Source organism: Carcharhinus amblyrhynchos, chromosome 12, assembly GCF_965287045.1.
Source record: "Carcharhinus amblyrhynchos chromosome 12, sCarAmb.v2.hapA, whole genome shotgun sequence".
Classification (NCBI taxonomy): Eukaryota; Metazoa; Chordata; class Chondrichthyes; order Carcharhiniformes; family Carcharhinidae; genus Carcharhinus; species Carcharhinus amblyrhynchos.
The window spans coordinates 83,257,006-83,282,601 of record NC_137335.1 but is presented as its reverse complement, the minus strand read 5'-3'; the positions used below and the strand labels follow the sequence as shown (position 1 = coordinate 83,282,601).

Below are 25,596 nucleotides of genomic sequence, written 5' to 3'. Positions count from 1 at the left end.
CTCGAGAACATCGGAGAGACAAGGGAGATGGGAATAAAATAAGCAAAAAACTGTGAATGGCACAGAGGTTGGCACTGCTGCCTCACAGCACCGATCCGTGGCTGGGGTCACTGTCTGTGTGAAGTTTGCACATTCTCCCTGTGTCTGCGTGGGTTTCCTCCCAAGATCCAAAGGTGTGCAGGTTAGGTGGATTGCTAAATTGTCCCATAATGTCAGGGGGACTAGCTAAGGTAAATGCATGGGGTTATGGTGATAGGACCTGGCTGGGAATGTGGTCGGTGCAAACTCGATGGGCCAAATGGCCTCCTTCTGCACTGTAGGAGTCTATGATTCTCTGGGTTGTACGCTGGAAAAACTCAGTAGGTCTGGCAGCATCTGTACAGAGAAAAACAGAGTTAACATTTTGAATCCTCTCGGCTCTTTGTGAGAACTGAAGAAAGAAAGATATTCTTCCTTTAGATGCTGTCAGAGCTGTTGAGGTTTTCCAGCATCCACTGATCCTGTTGGAGATAGGATTGTTTAACAAGGACAGTAGGGTTCAGGTTAATGTTTTGAGGAAAGGGGATGCGGACGTTATTAGCCTGTAATGCCCTTGAGGAGGTCATGGTGAGCCATCGTTAGCCACAGGAAATGTGTGGGGTCACGGGGATAGGGCCAGGGAGAGAGTCTGGGCAAGATGCTCAGGGTCAGTGCAGACACAATGGGCCGAATGGCCTCTTCTGCGCTGTTGGGATTCTATATAAAAAAAATCTAACTTACCCCATCCAATGATGCAGAATTTGAGCATGTACTTTCTGATATAGGTGTTAAACACCTTCACCAAGGCGATGTACATGTGGAGTGCCTCCAGTCCCATCCAGGTGAAGGAAGCCAGCAGGAAGAAGTGAAGGAATGCCGCAACGGCGATGCACAATCCGGGAATGTTGAACGAGGCAAGCCAGCCATCGATCAGGAACACGAGGTTCAGGAGGAACAGCGCGGTGCTGAGGTTCATCAGGATCTTTGACGGATAATCCCGTCGGAGCTTCCTAGACAAGGAAAGGACAAGTTTAATTTGAATTTGAATTTAAATATCAAGATAAAAATAAAGATAAAAGCAAAATACTGCGGGTGCTGGAACCTGAAACAAAAACAGAAGATGCTGGAAAATCTCAGCAAGTCTGAGAGCATCTGTGGGGAGAGAGTGGGGCCAACATTTTGAGTCTGGATGTGTCATCCATCATGTTTTTTTTATTCATTCATGGGACTTGTGCGTCACTGACTGGGCCAGTATTTCTTGCCCATCCTTAGTTGCCCTTGGAGGGCAGTTGAGAGTCAACCACATTGCTGTGGCTCTGGAGTCACATGTAGGCCAGGCCGGGTAAGGATGGCAGATTTCCTTCCCTGAAGGACATTAATGAACCAGATGGGTTTTCCCTACAATCAACAATGGTTTCATGGTCATCAGTGGATATTTAATTCCAGATATCTTTTTTTAAATTAATTCAAATTCCACCATTTGCTGTGGTGGGATTCGAACCCAGGTCTCCAGAACAGTGTTATTTCTTACTCTGACTCATTTCAACCCAGAATACCTGTACACTGTGCGCCTCCTCATCTTCTCTTCCCTGCTGCCATCAGACTTTTGAATGGACCTACCTATTATACTAAGCTGATCTTTTTCTACACCCTAGTTACACTACATTCTGTACCCGAGTGCAAGAAACAATACTTTTAATACTTGTGACAATAATAAATCAAATTGAATCACATCTCCCTTTTCACCTTCAACCTTCAAGCTTGTAAAACGCAATTTTTTTTGTCATCCACAGTGACGGGTTCCTGAAATGTGTTCATTGAGTCACAAACCAGATGATGAAGTTAGAATGTGAACACAAATCTTTTTCTTAATGGTTGATTTTTGCTGAATGTAACATTACAAATGTCTGCCTCCAACCAACTAACATGTCCCAGTACTGCTTCTTTATACTCTTCTGAGTAAAGAAATAACTAAATTAACAAATTAATTCATAAACAAATTAACAGCTTCTTAAAGAGCTACTGTAAGAAAATGACCAGTGAAATTTAGCCCTCCAACTCTGTAGTGTCGTGTAAAGCCTTGAGTGTCTTCTTACACTCTTTAAAATCAAACTTTAAAAATGTGAACAGAAATATTACGAGGTGAGACATTGTAACTAAAGCAAAACATCAAAACGAAACTTAACTAATTCAATCAAAATGTCACAGCCCCTGCAGTGCTCACTGATCAGGACAGGCTCTGGTCAGTGTGGGCACTGGTCAGAGCAGGCAGTGGTCAGGGAGGCACTGATTAGGGTGGCCACTGTTCAGGGCTGGCACTGGTCAGGATGGGCTCTGCTCAGGGCAGGCAGTGGTAAGGGAGGCACTGATCAGTGTGGGACTGGTCAAAACGGACATGGTCAGGGTGGGCTCTGCTCAGGGTGGGCAGTGGTCAGGGCTGGCACTGGTCTTGGAAGGCCTGAAGCATGTCGGTGGATACTGAATATTCCCTCTCCAAAGTTACCCAGTCATGAAGATCGCAGCAGTGCGTCTTTATCTGCATTTAAGGTACTTAATCAATCAATGCCTTTCCATAGAATCTCTACAGTGCAGCTGGAGGCCATTCTGCCCATCATGTCTGTACCGACTCTCTGAAAGAATATCTTCCCCAGGCCCATTCCCCTAACACCTTGCATTCACCATGGCTAATCCCACCTAACCTATACATCTTTAGTCACTATAGGGGCAATTTAGCATGGCCAATCAACCTAACCCACACATCTTTGGACTGTGGGAGGAAGCTGGAGAAACCCATGCAGACACGGGGAGAACATGCAAACTCCACACAGGCAGTGACCCGAGGCTGGAATCGAACTTGGGTCCCTGGCGCTGTGAGGCAGCAGTATTAACCACTGTGCCACAAGATGTATATCTTTATCCTTGACCAATCAACACCCCACTAACATTTGCTCTTGGCTGTCAATGTGCTTCAGTGGGTGATTACCACGTGCTAGTTAAACAAGACCTTAACCTATGTGGAGATGAGAGTTGGTTCTCTGCAAGTCCAGCCATGCATTATAAACAGGCACCCACCCTGTGTTATAAACAGGCACCCACCCTGAATTATAAACAGGCACCCACCCTGCATTATAAACAGGCACCCACCCTGCATTATAAACAGGCACCCACCCTGCATTATAAACAGGCACCCACCCTGCATTATAAACAGGCACCCACCCTGCGTTATAAACAGGCACCCACCCTGCATTATAAACAGGCACCCACCCTGCGTTGTAAACAGGCACCCATCCTGCATTATAAACAGGCACCCAAATAGAAATCAAACAAGGGAACAGGAATCTCTGAGTCTGATTCCAAACAACCAGGGGCTAGTTAACTCTTCCTCTGCTGAGTCTCTCTGCTGAATGGATTCTCAGAGGCTATTTCCCAGGGCTGGAATGGTCGCTACGAGAGGACACAGGTTTTAGGTGACGGGGAGTAGGTACAGAGGAGGCGTCAGGGGTAAGTTTTTCACTCAGAGTGAGTGGAATCGGCTGCCATCGGTGGTGGTGGAGTCGATAGGGTCTTTTAAGAGACTTCTGGATGAGTACATGGGACTTAATAGGATTGAGGGATATAGGTAAGCCTAATAGGTAGGGAGATGATCGGCGCAACTTGTGGGCCGAAGGGCCTGTTTGTGCTGTAGTTTTTCTAGATTCTATTCTAAAAAGGTGGTTAAATGAAGCAGCACAGGTTCACTTTGACAAAGATGTGTTAAAATTCACTCACTCAAAGGCCACATATGTTAAAAGTGTTGTTGCTGAAAAGATAGCTGAAATACCACATCCTATGTGAGTGATGAAGGTCAAAATCTTTGTATTAAGAGCGTCTATTTGTTGTGCAGTCCCTGAGATGTCCTGTAAGAAAAGCAAATAAAATTACAATCCGAGTTTGTCAACAGTACAATTTTCTGAGTCTTCTTTCTGTAGGGGAGGATGTAAGGCGGGCATTAAAAATTTCAGCTGGGAGTGATACTTGACCAGGGAACAAACGTCACATTAGCAAGCAATCAAACCTGTAAATAAGCGGGCAGCGCGGGAACGCAATGGTTAGCTGCCTCGCAACACCAGGGATCCGGGGTTCAATTCCAGTCTCTACCGTCAGTGCAGAGTTTGCACATTTTCCTCGTGTCTGCGTGGGTTTCCTCCAGGCGCTCCGGCTTCTACCCACAGTCGAGAGATGTGTAGGTTAGATTGAGTGGCCATGCTAAATTGCACTCAGTGTCGGGGGCGGTGGTTAGCAAGTTAAATATGTGGGGTTACTGGAATAGGGCCTGGGTGGGATTGTGATTGGCGCAGACTTGATGGGCCAAATGGCCTCTTTCTGCCCTGTAGGGATGCTGTGACTGACTCCTAATGTAATTTGAAGATAATGTCCCATTGCTATGGCTATGGGGCCTGGGTGGGTGCAGACTTGATGGGCTGAATGGCCTCTTTCTGCACTGGAGAGATTCAAAGCTGTTGACGATTTTCCCAATTTGTTCCTTTGAGCACAATTATCGCACGGTTAACACCACCGAGAGGATACTAATGGCTCCAGTTTGACGATTGATTTAATAAACACATGAAAGAACGCAGGAACAGGAGCTGCCCAATCGATCGCTCAAGCCTGCTTTGCCACTCATTGAGATTTGTGACCAATCGGTACCTTAACTCCATCTGTCATGTGACCTGCAACATTCCCGATGGCCAAAAACTCGACCAATCTGATTCTACAGCTATTTTCAGGGCGAGAGAGAGAATTCCAGAGTTGCGTGACCTTGTTTATAAAGGTGTGCATCCCAACATCAGCCGTGAGCCGCCTGGCTCGAGACTGGCTCCCTTCTTCTGAACTCACCTCAGCAGAGGAAATAATCTAAATTCTCCCCCATCGGATTCAGAAAGAATGTTCCCAATACTGGGGGAGTCCAGAACTAGGGGTCAGAGTTTGAGGATAAGGGGTAAACCTTTTAGAACTGAGGTGAGGAGAATCATAGAGTCCTACAGTGCAGAAGGAGGCCATTCGGCCCATCAAGTCTGCACCAGCCACAATCCCACCCAGGCCCTATCCCAATAATCTCATGCATTTACCTGACCTTACTGAGGGGCAACTTAGCATGGCCAATCCCCCTAACCTGCACATCTTTCGGACTATGGGAGGAAACCGGAGCGCCCGGAGGGAAACCCATGCAGACACGGGGAGAATGCGCAAACTCCACTCAGACAGTGACCCGAGCCGGGAATCGAACCTGGGCCCCTGGCGCTGAGAGGCAGCAGTGCCAACCACTGTGCCACCGTGTTGGAGGAGAAATCTCTGCACCCAGAGAGCGGTGAATCTGTGGAATTCACTACCACCAAATGTCGTTGCGTGATTTCGAAAAGAAATTAGCTATAGCTCTTGGGGCTAAAGGGATATGGGGCAGGGGGGGATCTGGATATTGAATTTGATGATCAACCATGATCATAATGAATGGTGGAGCAGGCCCGAAGTGCTGACTGGCCTCGTCCTGCTTCTAGTTTCTTTTAATCATCATAAATACCTCAAATAAATCACCCCTTAATCTTCGATATTCAACTCAGTGGTTTTAACGGAGTAGGAGTCCAAAGGTGTGCAAGTTAGGTTGATTGGCCATGATAAATTGCCCTTTAGTATCAGGGGGACTAGCAGGGTAAATAGGTAGGGTTATGAGGATAGGGCTGGGTGGGATTGTGGTCAGTGCAGACTTGATGGGCTGAATGGCCTCCTTCCGCACTGTAGGGATTCTATGAGTCGTCGATGTAGTGTGGGACTGGAGTGACGTATGCAGAATGCATGGATAAGGGTGGCAGGGTCCCTTTTCCTGTGGGATATTCATGCTCCAGTTAGCTTTTCCTCAGTTCCTGGTGGAAAGAAATCTTACCATCAGGACTCCGAAGTGTGTGAGGTGATCACACAGGCAGATGGTTTCATTCACATTGGACTGTGAATCGACATGACAGCCTCGAGTATTCCAGCCACCAGTGCCATCTGCAGGAACAAAACGTTAAACAGTGAGGCCACGGTTCAAACTGACAAGCTTACAAATCACCCAGGGATTAAAAGGAGCATACTTTATTTTTATTAGTGTCAGTAAGTAGCCTTGCATTAACGCTGCAATGAAGTTACTGTGAAAATCCCCTAGTTGCCACACTCAGGCGCCTGTTCGGGTACACTGAGGGAGGATTTAGCACGGCCAACGCACCTAACCAGCACGTCTTTCAGAGGAGACTGGAGCACCCAGAGAAAACCCATGCAGACATGGGGAGAATAATGTACACATCTTTGGGACGAAACTGGAGCACCTGGAGAAAACCCATGCAGACATGGGGAGAACGTGTAAATTCCACACACAGACAGTGACCTGAAGCTGGAAGTGAACCCAGGTCCCTGGCACTGTGAGGCAGCAATGCTAACCACTGTGCTACCGTGCTGCCCCAATGGACACGTGCAGCATGAAGGGTGCCCTCCTCAATCATGGGCCGAGGCAAGTAGACAGGTCTCGGCAGCTGGAATGGGATTGGCTGGCAATGGAAGCCACACATTCTGCTTCCTCCTCAAGCCACCTGAGCTAATCCACCCCCACCGGTTACATAAGAACATAAGAAATAGGAGCAGGAGTAGGCCATCTGGCCCCTCGAGCCTGCCCCGCCATTCAATAAGATCATGGCTGATCTGTTGTGGCTCAGCTCCACATTCCCGCCCTCTCCCCATAACCCTTAATCCCCTCTCTTATCAAAAACCCATCAACCCGCGTCTTAAAAATATTTAGCGAGGTAGCCTCCACCACTTCAACGGGCAGAGAATTCCAGAGATTCACCACCCTTTGAGTGAAGAAGTTCCTCCTCAACTCCGTTCTAAACCGCACCCCCCTTTATCTTGAGGCTGTGCCCCCTAGTCCTACTGTCTTTTCTGAGCGGGAAGAGTCTCTCCACCTCTATCCTATCCATCCCATTCATCATCTTATACGTCTCAATGAGATCTCCCCTCATTCTTCTAAACTCTAACGAGTACAAGCCTAGTTTATTCAGCCTCTCCTCATAGCTCAACCCCCTCAACTCCGGCATCAGCCTAGTAAACCTCCTCTGCACTCCCTCCAAGGCCAAAATATCCTTGCGTAAGTGCGGCACCCAAAACTGCACACAGTACTCCAGCTGCGGCCTCACCAGTGCCCTATACAGCCGCAGCAAGACCTCCCTACTTTTATATTCAATCCCCCTCGCTATGAAGGCCAGCATCCCATTCGTCTTCCTGACCACCTGCTGCACCTGCAAGCTGGGTTTCTGCGACTCATGCACAAGGACCCCGAGGTCCCTCTGCACCGTCGCCTGCTGCAGCTTTTTCCTGTTTCTATTCAGTATTTTCCACTGGTTAATGTTCAGATCTTAAATGAAATTAAATGCTGAAATTGGCCATGGCATGAATGAGTAACAGCCGCTGGGCTTTCTATCTAACCGCAGTTCTTTGGGACATACTTGTCCTGACCTCACAGAATAAGGGTGGCACAATGGTTAGCACTGCTGCCTCACAGCGCCAGGGACCCGGGTTCAAATCCAGCCTTGTATGGCTGTCTGTGCAGAGTCTGCACGTTGCCCTCATGGGCTTCTTCCCACTGCTCCGGTTTCCTCCCGCACTCCGAAGATGTGTTGGGGTGGCATGGGGCGCAGTGTTTGGGGAGGCAAGCAGTGCCAGGGACTCGGGTTCAAATCCATCTTGGGTCACTGTCTGTGTGGAGTCTGCACGTTCGCTCTGTGTGGGTTTCCTCCGGACGCTCCAGTTCCCTCCCACACTGTGTGGGATAGGTGGATTGTTTGTGCTAAATTGTGCCTTAAGTGTCAAGGGGTTTAGCAAGGTGAATATGTAGGGTTATGAGATAAGGCCTGGGTGGGATAGTTGTTGATGCAGGCGCGATGAACCAAATGGCCTCTTTCTGGACTGCAGGAATTTGCCAGCAAAATCATGATTAATAAACTTTTACTTACTGTTTAATGTCAAATCCCAGAAGGCACACTGCGGTTTAAACTGCTCCTGTTGGAGAATAAGATTGCAGAAGTTGATGAGCTCTTAGTGAGACCAGGCTTCTCTCTCAAGGCAAAGTGCAAATATATTTATACATATAAAGAACTTGCATTTTATACCATCAGCTCAAGACATTACAAATACTTCGTGGGAAATTGAAGCATGGTCGCTCTTTAATTTGTCCACATTCCACGAGCAGAAATGTGATAACGAACTGGTGATCTGTTGCATTGACCGAGGGACAAATATAAACCAGAACACCAGGGAGAACACCCCTGCCCTTCCTCAGAACCTTGGACAGCACAGTGGTTAGCATTGCTGCCTCATAGCGCCAGGGTTCGATTCCGGCCTTGGGTCACTGTCTGTGTGGAGTCTGCAAGTTCTCCCCGTGTCTGCGTGGGTTTCCCCCGGGGCTCTGGTTTCCTTCCAACGATGTGCTGGTTCGGCGAATCGGCCACGGTGAACGTGTGGGGTTACGGGGGTAGGGCAGGGCAGAGGGAATGGGTAAGACATTCTGACAGGGTGCTGGGCAGGCTCGATGGGCCAAATGGCCTCTTCTGCACTGTAGAAATTCTATGAACGTCTTGTCAGAAAAGAGGATGGTGATGGTGCAGCACTCCCTCAGAATTCCAACTCTAGAGCAGAGGCGGCACAGTGGCACAGTGGCTAGCACTGCTGCCTCACAGCGCCAGCGACCTGTGTTCAATTCCAGCCTCTGGTCACTGCCTGTGTGGAGTTTGCATTTTCTCTCTGTGTCTTTCCTCTGGGTGCGCTGGTTTCCTCCCACAAACCAAAGATGTGTAGGTTAGGTTGATTGGCCATGCTAAATTGGCCGTAGTGAAAAATCATAGAATCTCTACATTGCAGAAACAGGCTATTTGGCCCATTAGTCTGCACCGACTATAATCCCTCCCAAACCCTACCCCATATCTCTACATATTTACCCGCTAATCTACACATCTCAGGACACTAAGGGGCAATTTTAGCATGGCTAATCAAACTAACCAGCACATCGTTGGACTATCTAGATATCTAGATAGGCTGGGCGAATGGGCCAGGAAATGGCAAATGGAATTTAATGTTGGCAAGTGCGAGGTGGTCCACTTTGGTAGGAAGAATGGTAGGAAGGACTATTACGTGGCGAAAAACTGCAGCAGGCGACGGTGCAGAGGGACCTCGGGGTCCTTGTGCATGAGTCGCAAAAACCCAGCTTGCAGGTGCAGCAGGTGGTCAGGAAGGCGAATGGGATGCTGGCCTTCATAGCGAGGGGGATTGAATATAAAAGTAGGGAGGTCTTGCTGCAGCTGTATAGGGCATTGGTGAGGCCGCAGCTGGAGTACTGTGTGCAGTTTTGGGCGCCGCACCTGCGCAAAGATATTTTGGCCTTGGAGGGAGTGCAGAGGAGGTTTACTAGGCTGATACCGGAGTTGAGGGGGTTGAGCTATGAGGAGAGGCTGAATAAACTGGGCTTGTACTCGTTAGAGTTTAGAAGAATGAGGGGAGATCTCATTGAGACTTATAAGATGATGAATGGGATGGATAGGATAGAGGTGGAAAGACTCTTCCCGCTCAAAAAAGACAGTAGGACTAGGGGGCACAGCCTCAAGATAAAAGGGGGGCGGTTTAGAACGGAGTTGAGGAGGAACTTCTTCACTCAAAGGGTGGTGAATCTCTGGAATTCTCTGCCCGTTGAAGTGGTGGAGGCTGCCTCGCTAAATATTTTTAAGACGCGGGTTGATGGGTTTTTGATAAGAGAGGGGATTAAGGGTTATGGGGAGAAAGCGGGAAAGTGGAACTGAGCCACGACAGATCAGCCATGATCTTATTGAATGGCGGGGCAGGCTCGAAGGGCTAGATGGCCTACTCCTGCTCCTATTTCTTATGTTCTATGGAAGGAGCACCCGGAGGAAACCCACGCAGACACGAGGAGAATGTGCAAACTCCACACAGACAGTGACCCAAGCTGGGAATCGAACCCAGGGTCCCTGGAGCTGTGAAGCAGCAGTGCTAACCACTGTGCTACTGTGACGCCCAAAGGGATTAAGCAGGGTAAATAAGAGGGGTTGCAGGAAGAGCGCCTGGGTTGGATTGTGGTCAGTACAGACTCGATGGGCTGAATGGCCCCCTTCTGCACTGTTGGGATTCTATGATAATGTGCTCCAATCTTAGGTGTGGGAATTGAATCAGTGACCTCTTGAGTGGAGGTTAGAGGATTTAGCACAAACCATTCAGCAATCTGATCAGCAACACTGGAGAGAAAAAAAAAATTGCCCTTTGTGTGACAAAGAACACAATCTAAGGACAGATTACACATACGCTTTGGGAAGAAAAGCCAAACCAATGGGAAGCGAGATGGTGCTGGTGAGGCACAGGTTATTTGATAAGAGAGGGGATTAAGGGTTATGGGGAGAAAGCGGGAAAGTGGAACTGAGCAGCGCCAGATCAGCCATGATCTTATTGAATGGCGGGGCAGGCTCGAAGGGCTAGATGGCCTACTCCTGCTCCTATTTCTTATGTTCTTATGTTTCTTATGTTCTTATATTTAGTTCGAAGGGTGAGGGAGCCAATGGGGGGCAGTGGAGAGGGGCATATGATGGACAAAGGAGACTTAGTGCGGAGCAGGGCTGAACTGACTGGGTTTGGAACAAACTGCGCTCCCGGAAGAGGAAGGGTGGGAGATCAGAAGGGAATAGTCTCCGTTGCTGCAAAGTGGCACAGGGTGGAGACACAGAGGTTACACAATGTTGTGCGAGATGCACTTAAGCAGTTTTGCTGATTGAGAGTTTAATGTTCAGTCCCGGGTCAAATCTTCCCCAAATACAGGTGATTCCACAGTGTTAGAATAAAGCTGTGAGATTTCAGACAGTGCTTCATCTTGCTGCAGTCACTGCTAAAATCCTGCAGGTGGCGAAGGCGAGCTACTAAAATCCACTATTTACTGCAGTAGCTCTGCTGCCTGTTCAATAGCAAGGCTGTGGGGCAGTCGTTTATACAGCCCTCTCTCTCAGTTCATCTACAGTCAACGAGCAAACTTGTTTAGCGCAGATGCCACAATTCTCCCCAGAGCCCAACAACCTCTCGACACTCACCCCTGAAGAAGTGGCCATTTGGATGATCACAGAAGCCCTCCAGAGTAGAAGGAGGCCATTCAGCCCATCGAGCTTGCGCCGACAGTCCCACCCATATCCCTGTGACCCCCACACATTTACCCTAGCTAAACCCCCCCGACACTGAGGCAGGATTTAGCACGGCCAATCGACCTAGCCCGCACATCTTTTGGACTGTGGGAGGAAACCGGAGCACCTGGAGGAAACCCACGCAGACACGGGGAGAACATGCAAACTCCACGCAGACAGTGACCCGAGCCGGGAATCGAACCCAGGTCCCTGGAGCTTGAGTCATTTGAGGTTTGCATGTATCTACTGCCCTTGTCCTTCTAAGCGGCAGAGGTTGTGGGTTTGGAAGGTGCTGTTGTATTAGGCTTGGTGAATAGATGGAGTGTATCTTGTAGATGGTCCACACGGCTGCCACTATATATCAGTGGGGGAGGGAGTGAATGTCTGTAGATGTGGAGGGAATCCAGCGGGGCTGCTTTGTCCTGGGTGGTGTCGAGCTTTTTGAGTGTTGCACCCATCCAGGCAACTGGGGAATATTCCATCACACTTGTACCTTGTAGATGGTGGACAGGCTCTGGGGAGTCAGGAGGTGAGTTACTCACTGCCAAATTCCCAACCTCTGCTGTACTTCGATGGCTGGTCCAGTTAAAATTCTGATTAATGGTAACCTGCCAGGTTTTGCTGAGATTGGAAACTGATGGTACCTCACGCGGTCGGTGTTTAATCCTGATCCTGACCGGCTCGGACAGGTTACTGATGCTAATGTTTCCCACGCTGCTTGCGATCACAAAGCTCTGCAGAGCCAATCCTCCCGGATCCTAGCAAACGAAAGGAGAAACACACCAGTGAGAGTCTGGGAAAATCCCTGCAGAAATACCAGCTCAACTGGACAACGTAATGCATGAGTTTCCGATGGACAACCCGCTGTAACCCACCCCTGCAGTGATCCAGCACAGTGAGTGATCCCCTCAGCGTCAGGTGTGGCTTCATAGAATCCTACAGTGCAGGGAAAGGCCATTCGATCCATCAAAGTCGGTACTGACCACAATCCCACCCAGGCCCTATCCCCGTAACCCCACCCTACTACTCCCCTTGACACTGAGGGGTAATTTAGCCAATCAACCTAATCTGCACATCCTTGCACGGACAGGATTCGCTGAGACCAGCCACAGATCCACTTACTTTCAGTGGGTTGGGAAGATCCCAGAGTGAGCGGGAGCGGGACTAGAATCTCCCACCCCTAACCTCAGTAAAAGTGACCCCTGAACTGTCAGACGCTCATCAAAGTCCAACAGGTTCACCCAACACACCATCCCCTGGCTCCTTAACCTGTCTGGGCCTCTGTAGGGCCCCAATCACAGCGTGATGCGGTTAACCACTGACTACCCTCCGAGAGAATCCAGCAACCGAGGGACAGGACTGACCCATCCCGAGAATTATTCAAACAAAGAATGAACTCTGTCTGCTTCTAGCTAGACAGCACAGGTTAGTCAACCTTCCTGCTTCTGATAGAAATATAGAAGGTAGGAGTAAGGGAGGCCATTTGGCCCTTTGAGCCTGCTCTGCCATTCGTCACAATCATGGCTGATTGTCCAACTCAATAGCCTAATCCTGCTTTCTCCCCATAACCTTTGATCCCATTCACCCCAATCTCTATTTAATGGCTCCCGCTCGGCAGTGCTCAGTTGCGATGCCTCCTGTGGATAAATAGCCAGGCCAACGCTCTCCCCCAAGCTGTCCACTTGGGTGAGAGACAGGAGGGATGACTAAACCATCTCCACCAATCGGGATTCGAAAGGAGGAACCATGAGGAAAGGAGGGGGTGGGATTGGAAAGGACCATTGGGAACCGGTCTTCAAACGCCATACCTGTCATGCAGACACACCAAGTGCTCTCCCCCTTACCTGGAAGAGTCCCGTTTTACTGAAGAAAGCAAACTGAGTCCTCGACACCGCACTGAGCTCATCATCTGTCAGCTGTTGGAAAAGGCCAGGGGGCAGCTTGATCTCAGCCAGGGCTCCATCACTGGGATCTCCCTCAAGATTAACCTGCGGGCGAGAATGGGGAGAGGCATCTATCACACTGTGATAGCAGAGAGGGCCATAACCTGTAACATGTCATTCTATCATTGACTTTCTCCCCTTCCTCCCATCTATTCCCAAGGGATCCATATTCCCTGGTCACTTTGCTGTGCTCAGTAAGAAGTCTGACAACACCAGGTTAAAGTTCAATAGGTTTATTTGGCAGCACTAGCTTTCGGAGCGCCGCTCCTTCATCAGTTGAGTGAGTGAACCCTCACCCACCTGAAGAAGGAGCTTGAGGCTCCAAGAGCTAGTGCTGCCAAATAAACCTGTTGGACTTTAATCTGGTGTTGTGAGACTTCTTACCCCAGTCCAACACCGGCATCTTCACATCGCTTCATTGAGAAGAGAGTTTCCTCACAAGTCAAAGCCTTAAGATCTGGAGTCCTTTTCATCTTTGGAATCTCACCATCGGGGTGTTTGCAGAGAGACCCTCACCACAAGGGCCTCCATCAAAGACGGAGAGTCACCACTGAGATCCACTTTAAAGAATCTCCCCATCAGAGGGTTGGTGTTTAAGGAGATGGATTGGGTACCAAACAGGCAGGCTGCTTTATCCTGGATTGTGTTGAGTGTTGTTGGAGCTGTATTCATCCAGGCAAGTGGAGCAAATTCCATCGCACCCCTAGTGTGTGGCTTGTAGGTGGTGGACAGACTTTGGAGAGTCAGGGGGTGATTTACCCTCCAAAGAATTCCTAACCTCTGCTAATAATGGCTATAGTCCTGAAGGCCAAACTGTCTATTGATTCTCAGTGTTGAGTTACACGCACAGGAAGATCAACTGGCCAAAATACTACAGAGCTGTCTGATCCCAAGGAATGTTAGTCCAACGTGTGGTAGAGTCATCAGATAGAATGGACAAAGCATTGGGAAGAAAACTTAAACAGATACAATGAGCAGTGTTTCTGTAAGACAATATTTATCATTTCAGATATGTTCCCAAAGCACAGTAACTCTAAATGTCATTACAGGCTTTGGGGAGGGGTAGGGGTGGGGGTATGCAGAATTTGGCCAGAATTTTCAAACCTCCGTCCACTGCAACAGGACCGGAGAATTCAAACCCACTAGGGGTTGCCACGGGTCAAACCCACTAGCCATGATTGAATGGCAGGGCAGACTCGATGGGCCGAGGGGCCTAATCCTGCTCCTACGTCTTATGGTCTACTATCTAGAAGGACAAGAGCAGCCGATATCTGGGAACACCACCACTTGCGAGCTCCCCTCCAAGGGAAATATCCCGACTTGGAAATACATCGCCATTCCTTCGCAGTCGCTGGGTCAAAATCCCGGAATTCGCTCTCTAAACGGCATTGTGGGTCAACCCACAGAACGTGGGCTGCAGCGATTCCAGAAGGGAGCTCACCACCACCTCCGCAAGGGCAATTAGGGATGGGCAATAAATGCTGGCCAGCCAGCGATGACCGTGTCCCAGGAATGAATAATAAAAGAAAAGAATCCCACTGACGTGAAAGGTTGGAAAATTCGACAGTTTAATCCCAGCAAGCAGCTGGAGAATTTCAATTCAACTAATCAAACACGAAACCACTGTCAATTGTCGGAAAATCCTGTCTGGTTCATTAGGGAAGGAAATCTGCCGTCCTTACCCCCGGCCTGGCCTAATTGTGACTCCAGAACCACAGCGACGTGGGTTAACTCCGAGCTGAAATGGCCCTTGTAATCACTCAGTTATTTTACAACAGTGATGTGGTGTCCATGCCCTAGTCACAGCACCTTACCTCCAACTCCGAGTCTTCATTCGGAGATGCCACGCTGAAGGAAGTGCCGGTGTAATTGATGGTGTCGACGGCCGAGATCCCAACGGCCAAGTTTGGGGTGGTAATACTCACTGATGGTCCAGAGAAGATCATCTTCACAGTCAGTGCATCCACCGTCCTCAAAGCTCTGAAACAGGAGAAAAACGACGCGTAAAATTTAGTTCACACATGATTCAGCCTTCGCTAAGAAGTAAGCAATCTCATCGTATGAGTTCAAGTCCCATTCAGAGAATGAGTATATGAGACAAATGGACATACCTGATGCAGTATTGGGCAAGTGCCGCACAGCTAGAGGCACAATCTTTCAGATGAGATGTTTATCCCCCCCCAGCTGGACATACATTGCTTCCTGTGCGCTATACAGACAAAGCATACCGTCCATTGAGAAGGAAAGGAGAGAGTGCAGAACGTAGTGTTACAGTCATAGCTAGGGTGTAGAGAAAGATCAACTTAACGTGAGGTAGGTTCATTCAAAAGTCTGACGGCAGCGGGGAAAAAGCTGTTCTTGAGTCGGCAGGTGTGCGCCCTCAGACTTTTGTATCTTTTTCCCGACAGGAGAAGGTGGAAGGGAGAATGTCCGGGGTGCGTGGAGTTTTACAGCTTTTACAGACGCACCATGGAAAGCATTGTTTCTGGTTGTATCACAGCTTGGTATGGGCTCCTGCTCTGCCCAAGACCGCAAGGAACTGCAAAAGGTCGTGAATGTAGCCCAATCCATCACGCAAACCGGCCTCCATCCACTGACTCTGTCTACACTTCCTGCTGCCTTGGAAAAGTAGCCAGCATAATCACGGACCCCACGCACCCTGGACATTCTCTCTTCCACTTTCTTCCATTGGGAAAAAGATACAAAAGACTGAGAAAGTATATCAATCGACTCAAGAACAGCTTCTTCCCCGCTGCCGTCAGACTTTTGAATGAACCTAGCTCACGTTAAGTTAATCTTTCTCTACACTCTAGCTATGACTGCAACACTACATTCTGCACTCTCTCCTTTCCTTCTCTATGAATGGTATGTTTTGTTTGTACAGTGCGCAAGAAACAATACTTTTCACTGTACACTAATACATGTGACAATAATAAATCAAATCAAATCAAATATAAGATCACACAGCACCATTGTGAAAAAAGTGTTGTTGTGCTCTCCCCAAGGGGAGAAAATACTTATCACCCAATTATAACATTAATAAAACAGATCTCCTAGCAATTGACTTCTCGGCTCTTTGTGGGATCACCTGCTCGCTCAGAGCGAATGGAAAAGATGCCTTGGTATTTTACAAAGAAGAACGGGGTTAGTTCTCCCAGTCAGGAGTGGCACAGTGGCTAGTTACAGCGTCAGGGACCTGGGTTCAATTCCCTGCTTGGATCACTCTCTGTGCGGAGTTTGCACATTCTCCCGGTGTCTGCGCAGGTTTCCTCCGGGTGCTCCAGTTTCCTCCCGCAGTCCAAAGATGCGCAGGTTAGGTGCATTGGCCGTGCTAAATTGCCCCTTAGTGTCCAGGGATGCACAGATTAGTGGGATTAGCAGGGTAAGTATGTGGGGCAACGGGGATCGGGCCTGGGTTGACAGTGCAGACTTGAAGGTCTTATGAGGAAAGGCTGAGGGACTTGAGGTTATTTTCATTAGAGAGAAAGTTAAGAGGTGACTTAATGGAGGCATACAAGATGATCAGGGATTAGACAGTGAGAGCCTTTTTCTTTGGATGGTGATGACTAACACGAGGGGGCATAGCTTTAAATTGAGGGGTGATAAATATAGGACGGATGTCAGAGGTAGGTTCTTTACTCAGAGGGTAGTAAGGGCGTGGAATGCCCTGCCTGCAGCAGTTGTGGACTCGCCAACTTTAAGGGCATTCAAATGGTCATTGGATAGGCATATGCATAATTTTGGAACGGTTTAGGTTAGAGGGTCATAAGATTGGTTCCACTGGTCGGTGCAACATCGAGGGCCGAAGGGCCTTTTCATGCGCTGTAATGTTCTATGTTCTATGATGGGCCAAATGGCCTCTTTCTGCACTGTTAGAATTTGATGGTTTCTATTCATTCCTCAGCCAACGTTACACATTTTCCTGACACATTCCCAACCAGCCAGGAAGCGAGGGTAAACACAAATAAAACCAAACCGGCCGCGGGATACTCACACTTGGGAAGATGTGGCCAGAGCGGTGTCAGAGCTCGACAGGATGTTGGACAGGACAGTTAGCACCGTTGATGCCAAGGTGGAGTTGATCTCGGAGACGATGACAATCTGTTTCAGCGTCTCCACCAACTTATCCACCTGCTCCCGCGTCAGGTTCTTGTCTGCTGTAAAATCCAGAAGCTGATTGGCGACCTCAGCTGCGTTGTCTGTGGGAAGTAACAAGGGAAAAAGTTCAGAGGAATTCACAGGAAGGTCAGTATGTGATCATTGGTCAAATTCACTGGACGGTCAGTGCGTGTTATTGGTCAAATTCACGGGAAGGTCAGTGCATGATCATTGGTCAAATTCACAGGAAGGTCAGTGCGTGATCATTGGCCAAATTCACTGGACGGTCAGTGCGTGATCATTGGTCAAATTCACAGGAAGGTCAGTGTGTGATCATTGGCCAAATTCACAGGAAGGTCAGTGCGTGATCATTGGCCAAATTCACTGGACGGTCAGTGCGTGATCATTGGTCAAATTCACAGGAAGGTCAGTGTGTGATCATTGGCCAAATTCACAGGAAGGTCAGTGCGTGATCATTGGTCAAATTCACAGGAAGGTCAGTGCGTGACCATTGGTCAAATACATGGGAAGGTCAGTGCGTGATCATTGGTCAAATTCACAGGAAGGTCAGTGCGTGATCATTGGTCAAATTCACAGGAAGGTCAGTGCGTGATCATTGGCCAAATTCACAGGACGGTCAGTGTGTGATCATTGGTCAAATTCACTGGACGGTCAGTGCGTGATCATTGGTCAAATTCACAGGAAGGTCAGTGTGTGATCATTGGCCAAATTCACAGGAAGGTCAGTGCGTGATCATTGGTCAAATTCACAGGAAGGTCAGTGCGTGATCATTGGCCAAATTCACAGGACGGTCAGTGTGTGATCATTGGTCAAATTCACTGGACGGTCAGTGCGTGATCATTGGTCAAATTCACAGGAAGGTCAGTGTGTGATCATTGGTCAAATTCACAGGAAGGTCAGTGCGTGATCATTGGTCAAATTCACAGGAAGGTCAGTGCGTGATCATTGGTCAAATTCACAGGAAGGTCAGTGCGTGATCATTGGCCAAATTCACAGGACGGTCAGTGTGTGATCATTGGTCAAATTCACTGGACGGTCAGTGCGTGATCATTGGTCAAATTCACAGGAAGGTCAGTGTGTGATCATTGGCCAAATTCACAGGAAGGTCAGTGCGTGATCATTGGTCAAATTCACAGGAAGGTCAGTGCGTGATCATTGGCCAAATTCACAGGACGGTCAGTGTGTGATCATTGGTCAAATTCACGGGAAGGTCAGTGCGTGATCATTGGTCAAATTCACGGGAAGGTCAGTGTGTGATCATTGGCCAAATTCACAGGAAGGTCAGTGTGTGATCATTGGCCAAATTCACAGGAAGGTCAGTGTGTGATCATTGGCCAAATTCACAGGAAGGTCAGTGCGTGATCATTGGCCAAATTCACGGGAAGGTCAGTGTGTGATCATTGGTCAAATTCACAGGAAGGTCAGTGCGTGATCATTGGCCAAATTCACGTCAGTGTGTGATCATTGGCCAAATTCACAGGAAGGTCAGTGTGTGATCATTGGTCAAATTCACAGGAAGGTCAGTGTGTGATCATTGGTCAAATTCACGGGAAGGTCAGTGCGTGATCATTGGTCAAATTCACAGGAAGGTCAGTGCGTGATCATTGGTCAAATTCACTGGACGGTCAGTGTGTGATCATTGGTCAAATTCACTGGACGGTCAGTGTGTGATCATTGGTCAAATTCACTGGACGGTCAGTGTGTGATCATTGGTCAAATTCACTGGAGGATCAGCAGAAATAGAGTTGAGATGCGCCTGGTCCAATGCAGCAAGGTTATGTGTAGATATGTCTGTATACCCACACGGGGTTCATGCATGTGAATGCTTCAACATGCAATAATCATGCATGAAGACTCAGTGAACAAATATTGTGTTCATTGATGTACTTCGAACAGAGTTTGTGAACAACATATCTACATACCCATAATTTTCAGAGACTGAGGCAGGGCTCCCTCTCCAACACCGGCAACACATTTGCCAGTGGAGAAGACAGCTCGCCATTGGCTGCCAGCTGGATTTTCCAGCACCACCCCAGCCCCGCCGCAGTGGCATCTTTTCAGGTGAAGAAGGTGGCCCACCATTTTCCGGCTCCTCTTCCCCACTGCATGTTTCCCGGTGAGAGGAGGGCCTCACCTTTGTCCCGATGATGATACGGTGTTGCCCATCCTGCTGCCAGGGAACCCGCCATCAGGCAGTGGGCGGGTGGTTTGGTGAATGTCTTACCCACCAAGGGATAGAATCATAGAATCCTACAGTGCAGAAGGAGGCCATTCAGCCCATCGAGTCTGCACCGACCACAATCCCACTCGGGCCCTATGCCATGACCCTACATATTTACCCTGCTAAGCCTCCTGATGCTAAGTGGCAATTTAGCACGGCCAATCAACCTAACCCGCACACCTTTGGAGTGTGGGAGGAAACCCACGCAGACACGGGGAGAACGTGCAAACTCCACGCAGACAGTGACCCGAGGCCGGGATTGAACCTGGGTCTCTGGCGCTGTGAGGCAGCAGTGCTAACCACTGTGTCACCGTACGGCCCCCAATGAGAAGATCCAGCCCTTCATCAGCACTGTTGTGGAGTGAACCCATGTATGCTGCAACTCAGTGGCGAATAGAGATTGGTGGGAAATGATGGAGAATCCGATGACGCTACACTTTAAGAATGGTAGCCGATACTGTTTTGGGTTTAGTTTTAACTTTCCCTCTCCTCCTTTACAGACATACTTTCACAATGCTGCAAATCCTTAGATGGCACCCGAATGGAAACCATCAGTGAGTATAAGGAGGCTATTCAACTACAGAAGCATCACGGAATGGGTTGTACCCATCCTCCTGGCCAATGGTGGTCCCCGAGCAGCAGTCAGGAGCACTAACCCAGCTCGAAATGTCTCCTCACCCCAAACCCCATTTTGGGTTCAATTCTGATCACTGGGTACGCCCACCCAGCAGCGATCCAGCGTGGGATCTCTCTGCCCTTTAACATTCTAAAGCAGACACATCCTTCACTTGACAAAGCAAGGGGCAATTACCTGCAGATACCAATGGGATATTTTCTAAGTCGCTGCCATTTGTGCTTGGTGTCGGTACTATCGAACAGTTCCTCAGGTCAGGTGGCTCCCAGAAAGATGTGTAGTTCTGCATGTTCAACATACTGGGAAAACAAACAGGAAGACATCATCTCACCTGCGGAAAACACTAAAAACCAGTGCACGGATAAGAACATAAGAAATAGGAGCAGGAGTAGGCCATCTAGCCCTTCGAGCCTGCCCCATTATTCAATAAGATCATGGCTGATCTGAAGTGGATCAGTTCCACTTTCCCGCTTTCTCCCCATAACCCTTAATTCCCTTGTCTATCAGAAACCTATCTACCCGTGACTTAAATATATTCAGCGAGGTAGCCTCCACCACTTCAACGGGCAGAGAATTCCAGAGATTCACCACCCTTTGAGTGAAGAAGTTCCTCCTCAACTCCGATCTAAACTGCACCTCCCCACCTTATTTTGAGGCTGTGCCCTCTAGTTCTGCTCTCCTTTCTAAGTGGGAAGAATCTCTCTATCTCTACCCTATCTAGCCCCTTTATTATCTTGTAAGTCTCTATAAGATCCCCCCTCAGCCTTCTAAACTCTAATGAGTACAGATTCAGTCTATTCAATCTCTGTTCATAGGCTAACCCCCTCATCTCCGGTATGAGCCTGGTGAACCTTCTCTGTACTCCCTCCCAAGGCCAATATATGCGGTGACCAAAACTGCGCACAGTATTCCAGTTGCGGCCTCACCAGTGCCCTGAACAGTTGCAATTAATTGAAAAGGTTAATGGAATGTTTATCTTCATTGCAAGGGGGCTGGATTACAGAGGGATGGAAGATGTTCCATACTGATATAAATCTACAGTTAGATTGACTCTGGAGTGACGGTGTTAACTCTGGGCACTGCACCTCCAAAAGGTATTGTGGTTCAGGTTAGAAATTCCAGAATGTTTCATGAAGCCAGCCTGAATCGTAAGTTTTATATCTCGAATTTGGAAGAAGGTGGAAGAGAGGATGTCTGGGGTGCATGGGGTCCTTAATTATGCTGGCTGCCTTTTCCAAGGCAGTGGGAAGTGTAGACAGAGTCAATGGATGGGAAGTTGGTTTGCATGATGGATTGGGCTACATTCATGACCTTTTGTCGTTTCTTGCGGTCTTGGACAGAGCAGGAGCCCATACCGAGCTGTGGCACAACCAGAAAGAATGCTTCCTTTGCCTGAAGGAGCTGCAGCCTCCTGCTGATGCAGGTAAGGTAAAGAGAAGGCACTTCAAGCTGGAGATGCACTCTCAGCATATTCGAGACAGGAGTCAATAGATTTCGGAGCACTGAGGGAATGAAAGGATATCGTGATCGGTGGAGTTGAGGCCAGTCAGGTTGTACTGAATGGCAAAGCAGATTTGATGGGGCATATTGTCCACTCCTGCACCTATTTCTTATGGGGTGTAGACTATCATTCCTAACTCCTGGAGACTTCAAGGCAATCCCTGAAGGCTGGACACTCAGATAGATTGGGATGTCCAACTAATCCGTTGGGGTTGAGATGAATTGAGTGATGTCATCCTCTACACTTACCCCTCATTTTTAATCAGCTAGAATCAGTGTGGAGAGAATCGAATCAACTCACCATTTCCGGCTCGCAAACTGCCCTTGATTCGAGAGGCAAGGCAGACGCTGGGTGGTCCTTGGCCGGGTATCTTTCCAAATATATTGGCTCGGTTGTTCTTCCATTGAGCAGTTCACTGTGGACAGAGGACACTGAAAGTTATATCGAACACAGAGGGACATCAATGATTAAAACCATTAAAAACAGGACTACATATGTGGAAAAGCAAAGGGATTTATGGGTCATTAGAAAAGGCTTGATAATTACTCAAAAAGGCTGTTGCAAATATTTACCTCAAGGAGACTGCGATTCCAAAGCAAAAGAAGTTAAGCTTCATGTGTTTTCTTTTAACTCTTTCATGGGACATGGGCATCGCTGGGCATTTATTGCCCATCCCTAGCTGCCCTTGAACTGAGTGGCTTGCTGGGTCATTTCAGATTGGTGTGGCTCTGAAGTCACACATAGGCCAGACTGGCTAAGTGCGGCAGATTTCCTTCCCTAAAGGACATGAGTGAATCGGATGGCAACAACAGTTGTCACGGTTACCGTTACTGAGGCTAACATTATATTCCGAATTGGATTTAAAGTTTCACCAGCTGCCGTGGTGGGATTTGAACCTGTGTCCCCAGAACGTTAGGCTGGGCCTCAGGATTATTAGCTGAGTGGCATTACCACCATCTCCCACTAATGTGTGTAGGCCTTGGTCCAGAACATTCAGCGCTATCACAAGGGTACACTGGCCTTGCAGAGGGAACAGTGCAGAACTATGTCACAGACTTAAGGGTTACATCATGGGGACAGTTTGATTAACCCTGGCTTGTATTCCCTCGAGTTTACAAGATTGAAGGGTGATCTGATTGAGGTGTTTGAAATGATAAGGAGATTGGATATTTAGTTAATGAAGGAACTTGTCCACTGTGGGAACATCCTGAACAAAAAGACACAGGGCGGGATTTTCCAGCCAGGCTCTCCCCAAGACTGGAAAATCCCACCCGAGGTCAACGGACCTTTGCATGGCTCCCCGAAACGCTATGATTCCCATGGCAGGTAAAATGGGAAAACTCCCCCCCCACAGTCTTAAGATTAGAGTTGGGGCCTGTCAAGAAATAATATGTTCATACATAAAGTTGTAGAAGTCTGGAACTGTTTCTCCTGACTCTGTATTTTCAAAACTGAGATTGATAGATCATAGAATCCCTGCAGTGCAGAAGGAGGCCATTCAGCCCATCGAGTCTGCACTGAGCCCATTCCTGTAACCCTGCATATTTACCTTGCTAATCTAGCATGGCCAATCCACCTAACCCACACATCTTTGGAATGTGGGACGAAACCAGAGCACCCGGAGGAAACCCGCACAGACACGGGGAGAATGTGCAAGCTCCACACAGATAGTGATCCAAGGCCAGAATTGAACCTGGGTCTCTGGTGCTGTGAGGCAGCACTGCTAACCACTGTGCCATGATTAAGTAATTGACATCAAGCGGTATGAAGCAACGATGAGTAAATGGTATTGAGGTTTGAGGCAACTCTGATCTAAATCTCTTTTCTTTGGGCTAATAAAGAACAACACAGCACGGGAAACAGGCCCTTCGGCCCAATCTAATTGAACAACAGAACAACATTTACAAAGGCTGAATGATCTACTTTTGTTCCTATTTTCGTATGGTAGCAATATCATTGGATAGGACCATACCATGTAACTCCAGCACTCCAATCATTACGTTGAGACAACAGGAAGAACTGAGTTTTAGATGTTACCCTTCCTCGCTGTGTGTTGTTTGGAATCCACACTTAGCTACCTCCCAGCCCCCACTACAAGTGAGACCTTGGTATTTTCCAATACACATTGGAAATAGCAGGTAGCAATCTTACATAGAATTAGGATTACTCCAAACTGTACAGCACAGCGACAGGCCATTCAGCCCAACTGCTGGTGTTGATGCTGTCTCCTCCCACCAAAATTCATCCAACCCCAACACCAAAATGTTCCGCAGAAGGGTCATTTACAACTAAAACGCTGGGCAGGATTTTCCTGCCTCGCTCGTCCCGAAACCATAAAATCCTGCCCAAGATCACAAACCTTTCCATGTTCTGCCCCTCGCCCACTCTGATTCCTGTGGCAGGCGGGGCAGTAAAATTCCAGTTGTTAACTCTGCTTCTTTCCACAGGTGCTCCCAGACCTGCTGAGCTTTTCCAACATTTTCTATTTTTATTTCAGATTTCCAGCATCCGCAGCTTTAACCAAAATGTTTTAGTGCGTTCTCCCTTCTACGTATATCTAGCTTCTCTTTAAATACTCCAATCAGTCTAACCAACAATGTAGTGAGACCGGTAACACTCTCTGTGTAAAACATTTGCCTCGTACATCTCCTTTAAACCTTGCCCCTCACACCTTAAACCTGTTCCCCCTAGTAATTGACTCTTCCACCCTGGGAAAAAGCTTCTGACTATCCATTCTGTCCACGTCCCTCATAATCTTGTAAACCTCTATCAGGTCGCCCCTCAACCTCCAGTGAGAACAAGCCAAGTTTCTCCAATGTCTCCTCATAGCTAATGTCCTCCATACCAGGCAACATCCTGATAAATCTTTTCTGTACCCTCTCCAAAGCCCCCACATCCTTCTGGTAGTGTGGTGAATTGAGCACTATATTCCAAGTGCGGCCATATATTCCCCCCAAATTGTTTGTTGGATTAATTTACATTTTATCTATGTTCTACCCTACCCTTCTTTATCTGTTGGGCCATCTCTTGGCTTTCTCTGTTTGAGAGAAGAGAGACTCCCGGCCTTTTCAATCTTTCCTGATCGAAGGAAACCATTCAGCCCACACCATCCGTACCTCCTATCTGTCCATCAGAAACAAATGGCAGGTTATTTCAAAGTGATTGTCACTTACCCACTGGTTGCACCTGAATGGAGTCGATGGAAAGATTATTCCCGATAACTGAAGATGTGTTTCTCAGTCTCTCTTGGACTATCCTCTCTTCCAGGTAAATATTTTTGGTAATGTTGTAATACAGAATGGCCAAACAATCGTAGCTGAAGAGGAAATAACATGTGAGAAACGGAGACAGGGATGGACAGGAATGAGCTGGGATGAACTAGAATGAGCTGGGTGAAGGGAATGAATTGGGGTGAACTGGAATGAACTGGGGTGAACTGGGATGAACTGGAATGAACTGGGGTGAACAGGGATAAAATGGATGGACAGGGATGAACTGGAATGAACAGGGATGAAGTGGAATGAACTGGGTGAACAGGAATAAACTGGATGAACTGGGGTGAACTGGGATGAACTGGGATGAACTGGAATGAACAGGGATAAACTGGGTGAACTGGGGTGAACTGGAATGAACTGGGGTGAACAGGGATAAACTGGGTGAACAGGGTGAACTGGAGTGAGCTGGGTGAACTGGGTGAACTGGGTGAACTGCAATGAACTGGGGTGAACAGGGGTAAACTGGGATGAACTGGGTGAACAGGGATAAACTGGGATGAACTGGGTGAACAGGGATAAACTGGGATGAACTGGGTGAACAGGGATAAACTGGATGAACTGGGTGAACAGGGATGAAGTGGAATGGACTGGGTGAACAGGGAAAAAAATGAGTGAACAGGGATGAACTGGGATGAACTGGAATGAACTGGGATTGAC

At 48.1% G+C, this 25,596-nt stretch overlaps 1 protein-coding gene across 2 annotated transcripts in view; it reads right to left on the bottom strand.

Moving 5' to 3' along the window:
• The window catches only part of adgrg6 (adhesion G protein-coupled receptor G6), a 123,021-nt gene that overhangs the window by 18,502 nt on the left and 78,923 nt on the right, over window positions 1–25,596 (bottom strand). For both annotated transcript variants that reach the window (XM_080200849.1, XM_080200850.1), the window contains 11 exons: window positions 24,838–24,980; window positions 21,965–22,079; window positions 20,341–20,462; window positions 17,184–17,388; window positions 15,004–15,169; window positions 13,091–13,234; window positions 11,891–12,004; window positions 8,034–8,079; window positions 5,936–6,042; window positions 3,787–3,914; window positions 760–1,028 (listed from right to left, as the gene is read on the bottom strand). In XM_080200849.1, coding sequence (XP_080056975.1) covers window positions 760–1,028; window positions 3,787–3,914; window positions 5,936–6,042; window positions 8,034–8,079; window positions 11,891–12,004; window positions 13,091–13,234; window positions 15,004–15,169; window positions 17,184–17,388; window positions 20,341–20,462; window positions 21,965–22,079; window positions 24,838–24,980 — 1,559 coding nt within the window. The remainder of the gene's footprint in view (window positions 1–759; window positions 1,029–3,786; window positions 3,915–5,935; window positions 6,043–8,033; window positions 8,080–11,890; window positions 12,005–13,090; window positions 13,235–15,003; window positions 15,170–17,183; window positions 17,389–20,340; window positions 20,463–21,964; window positions 22,080–24,837; window positions 24,981–25,596) is intronic.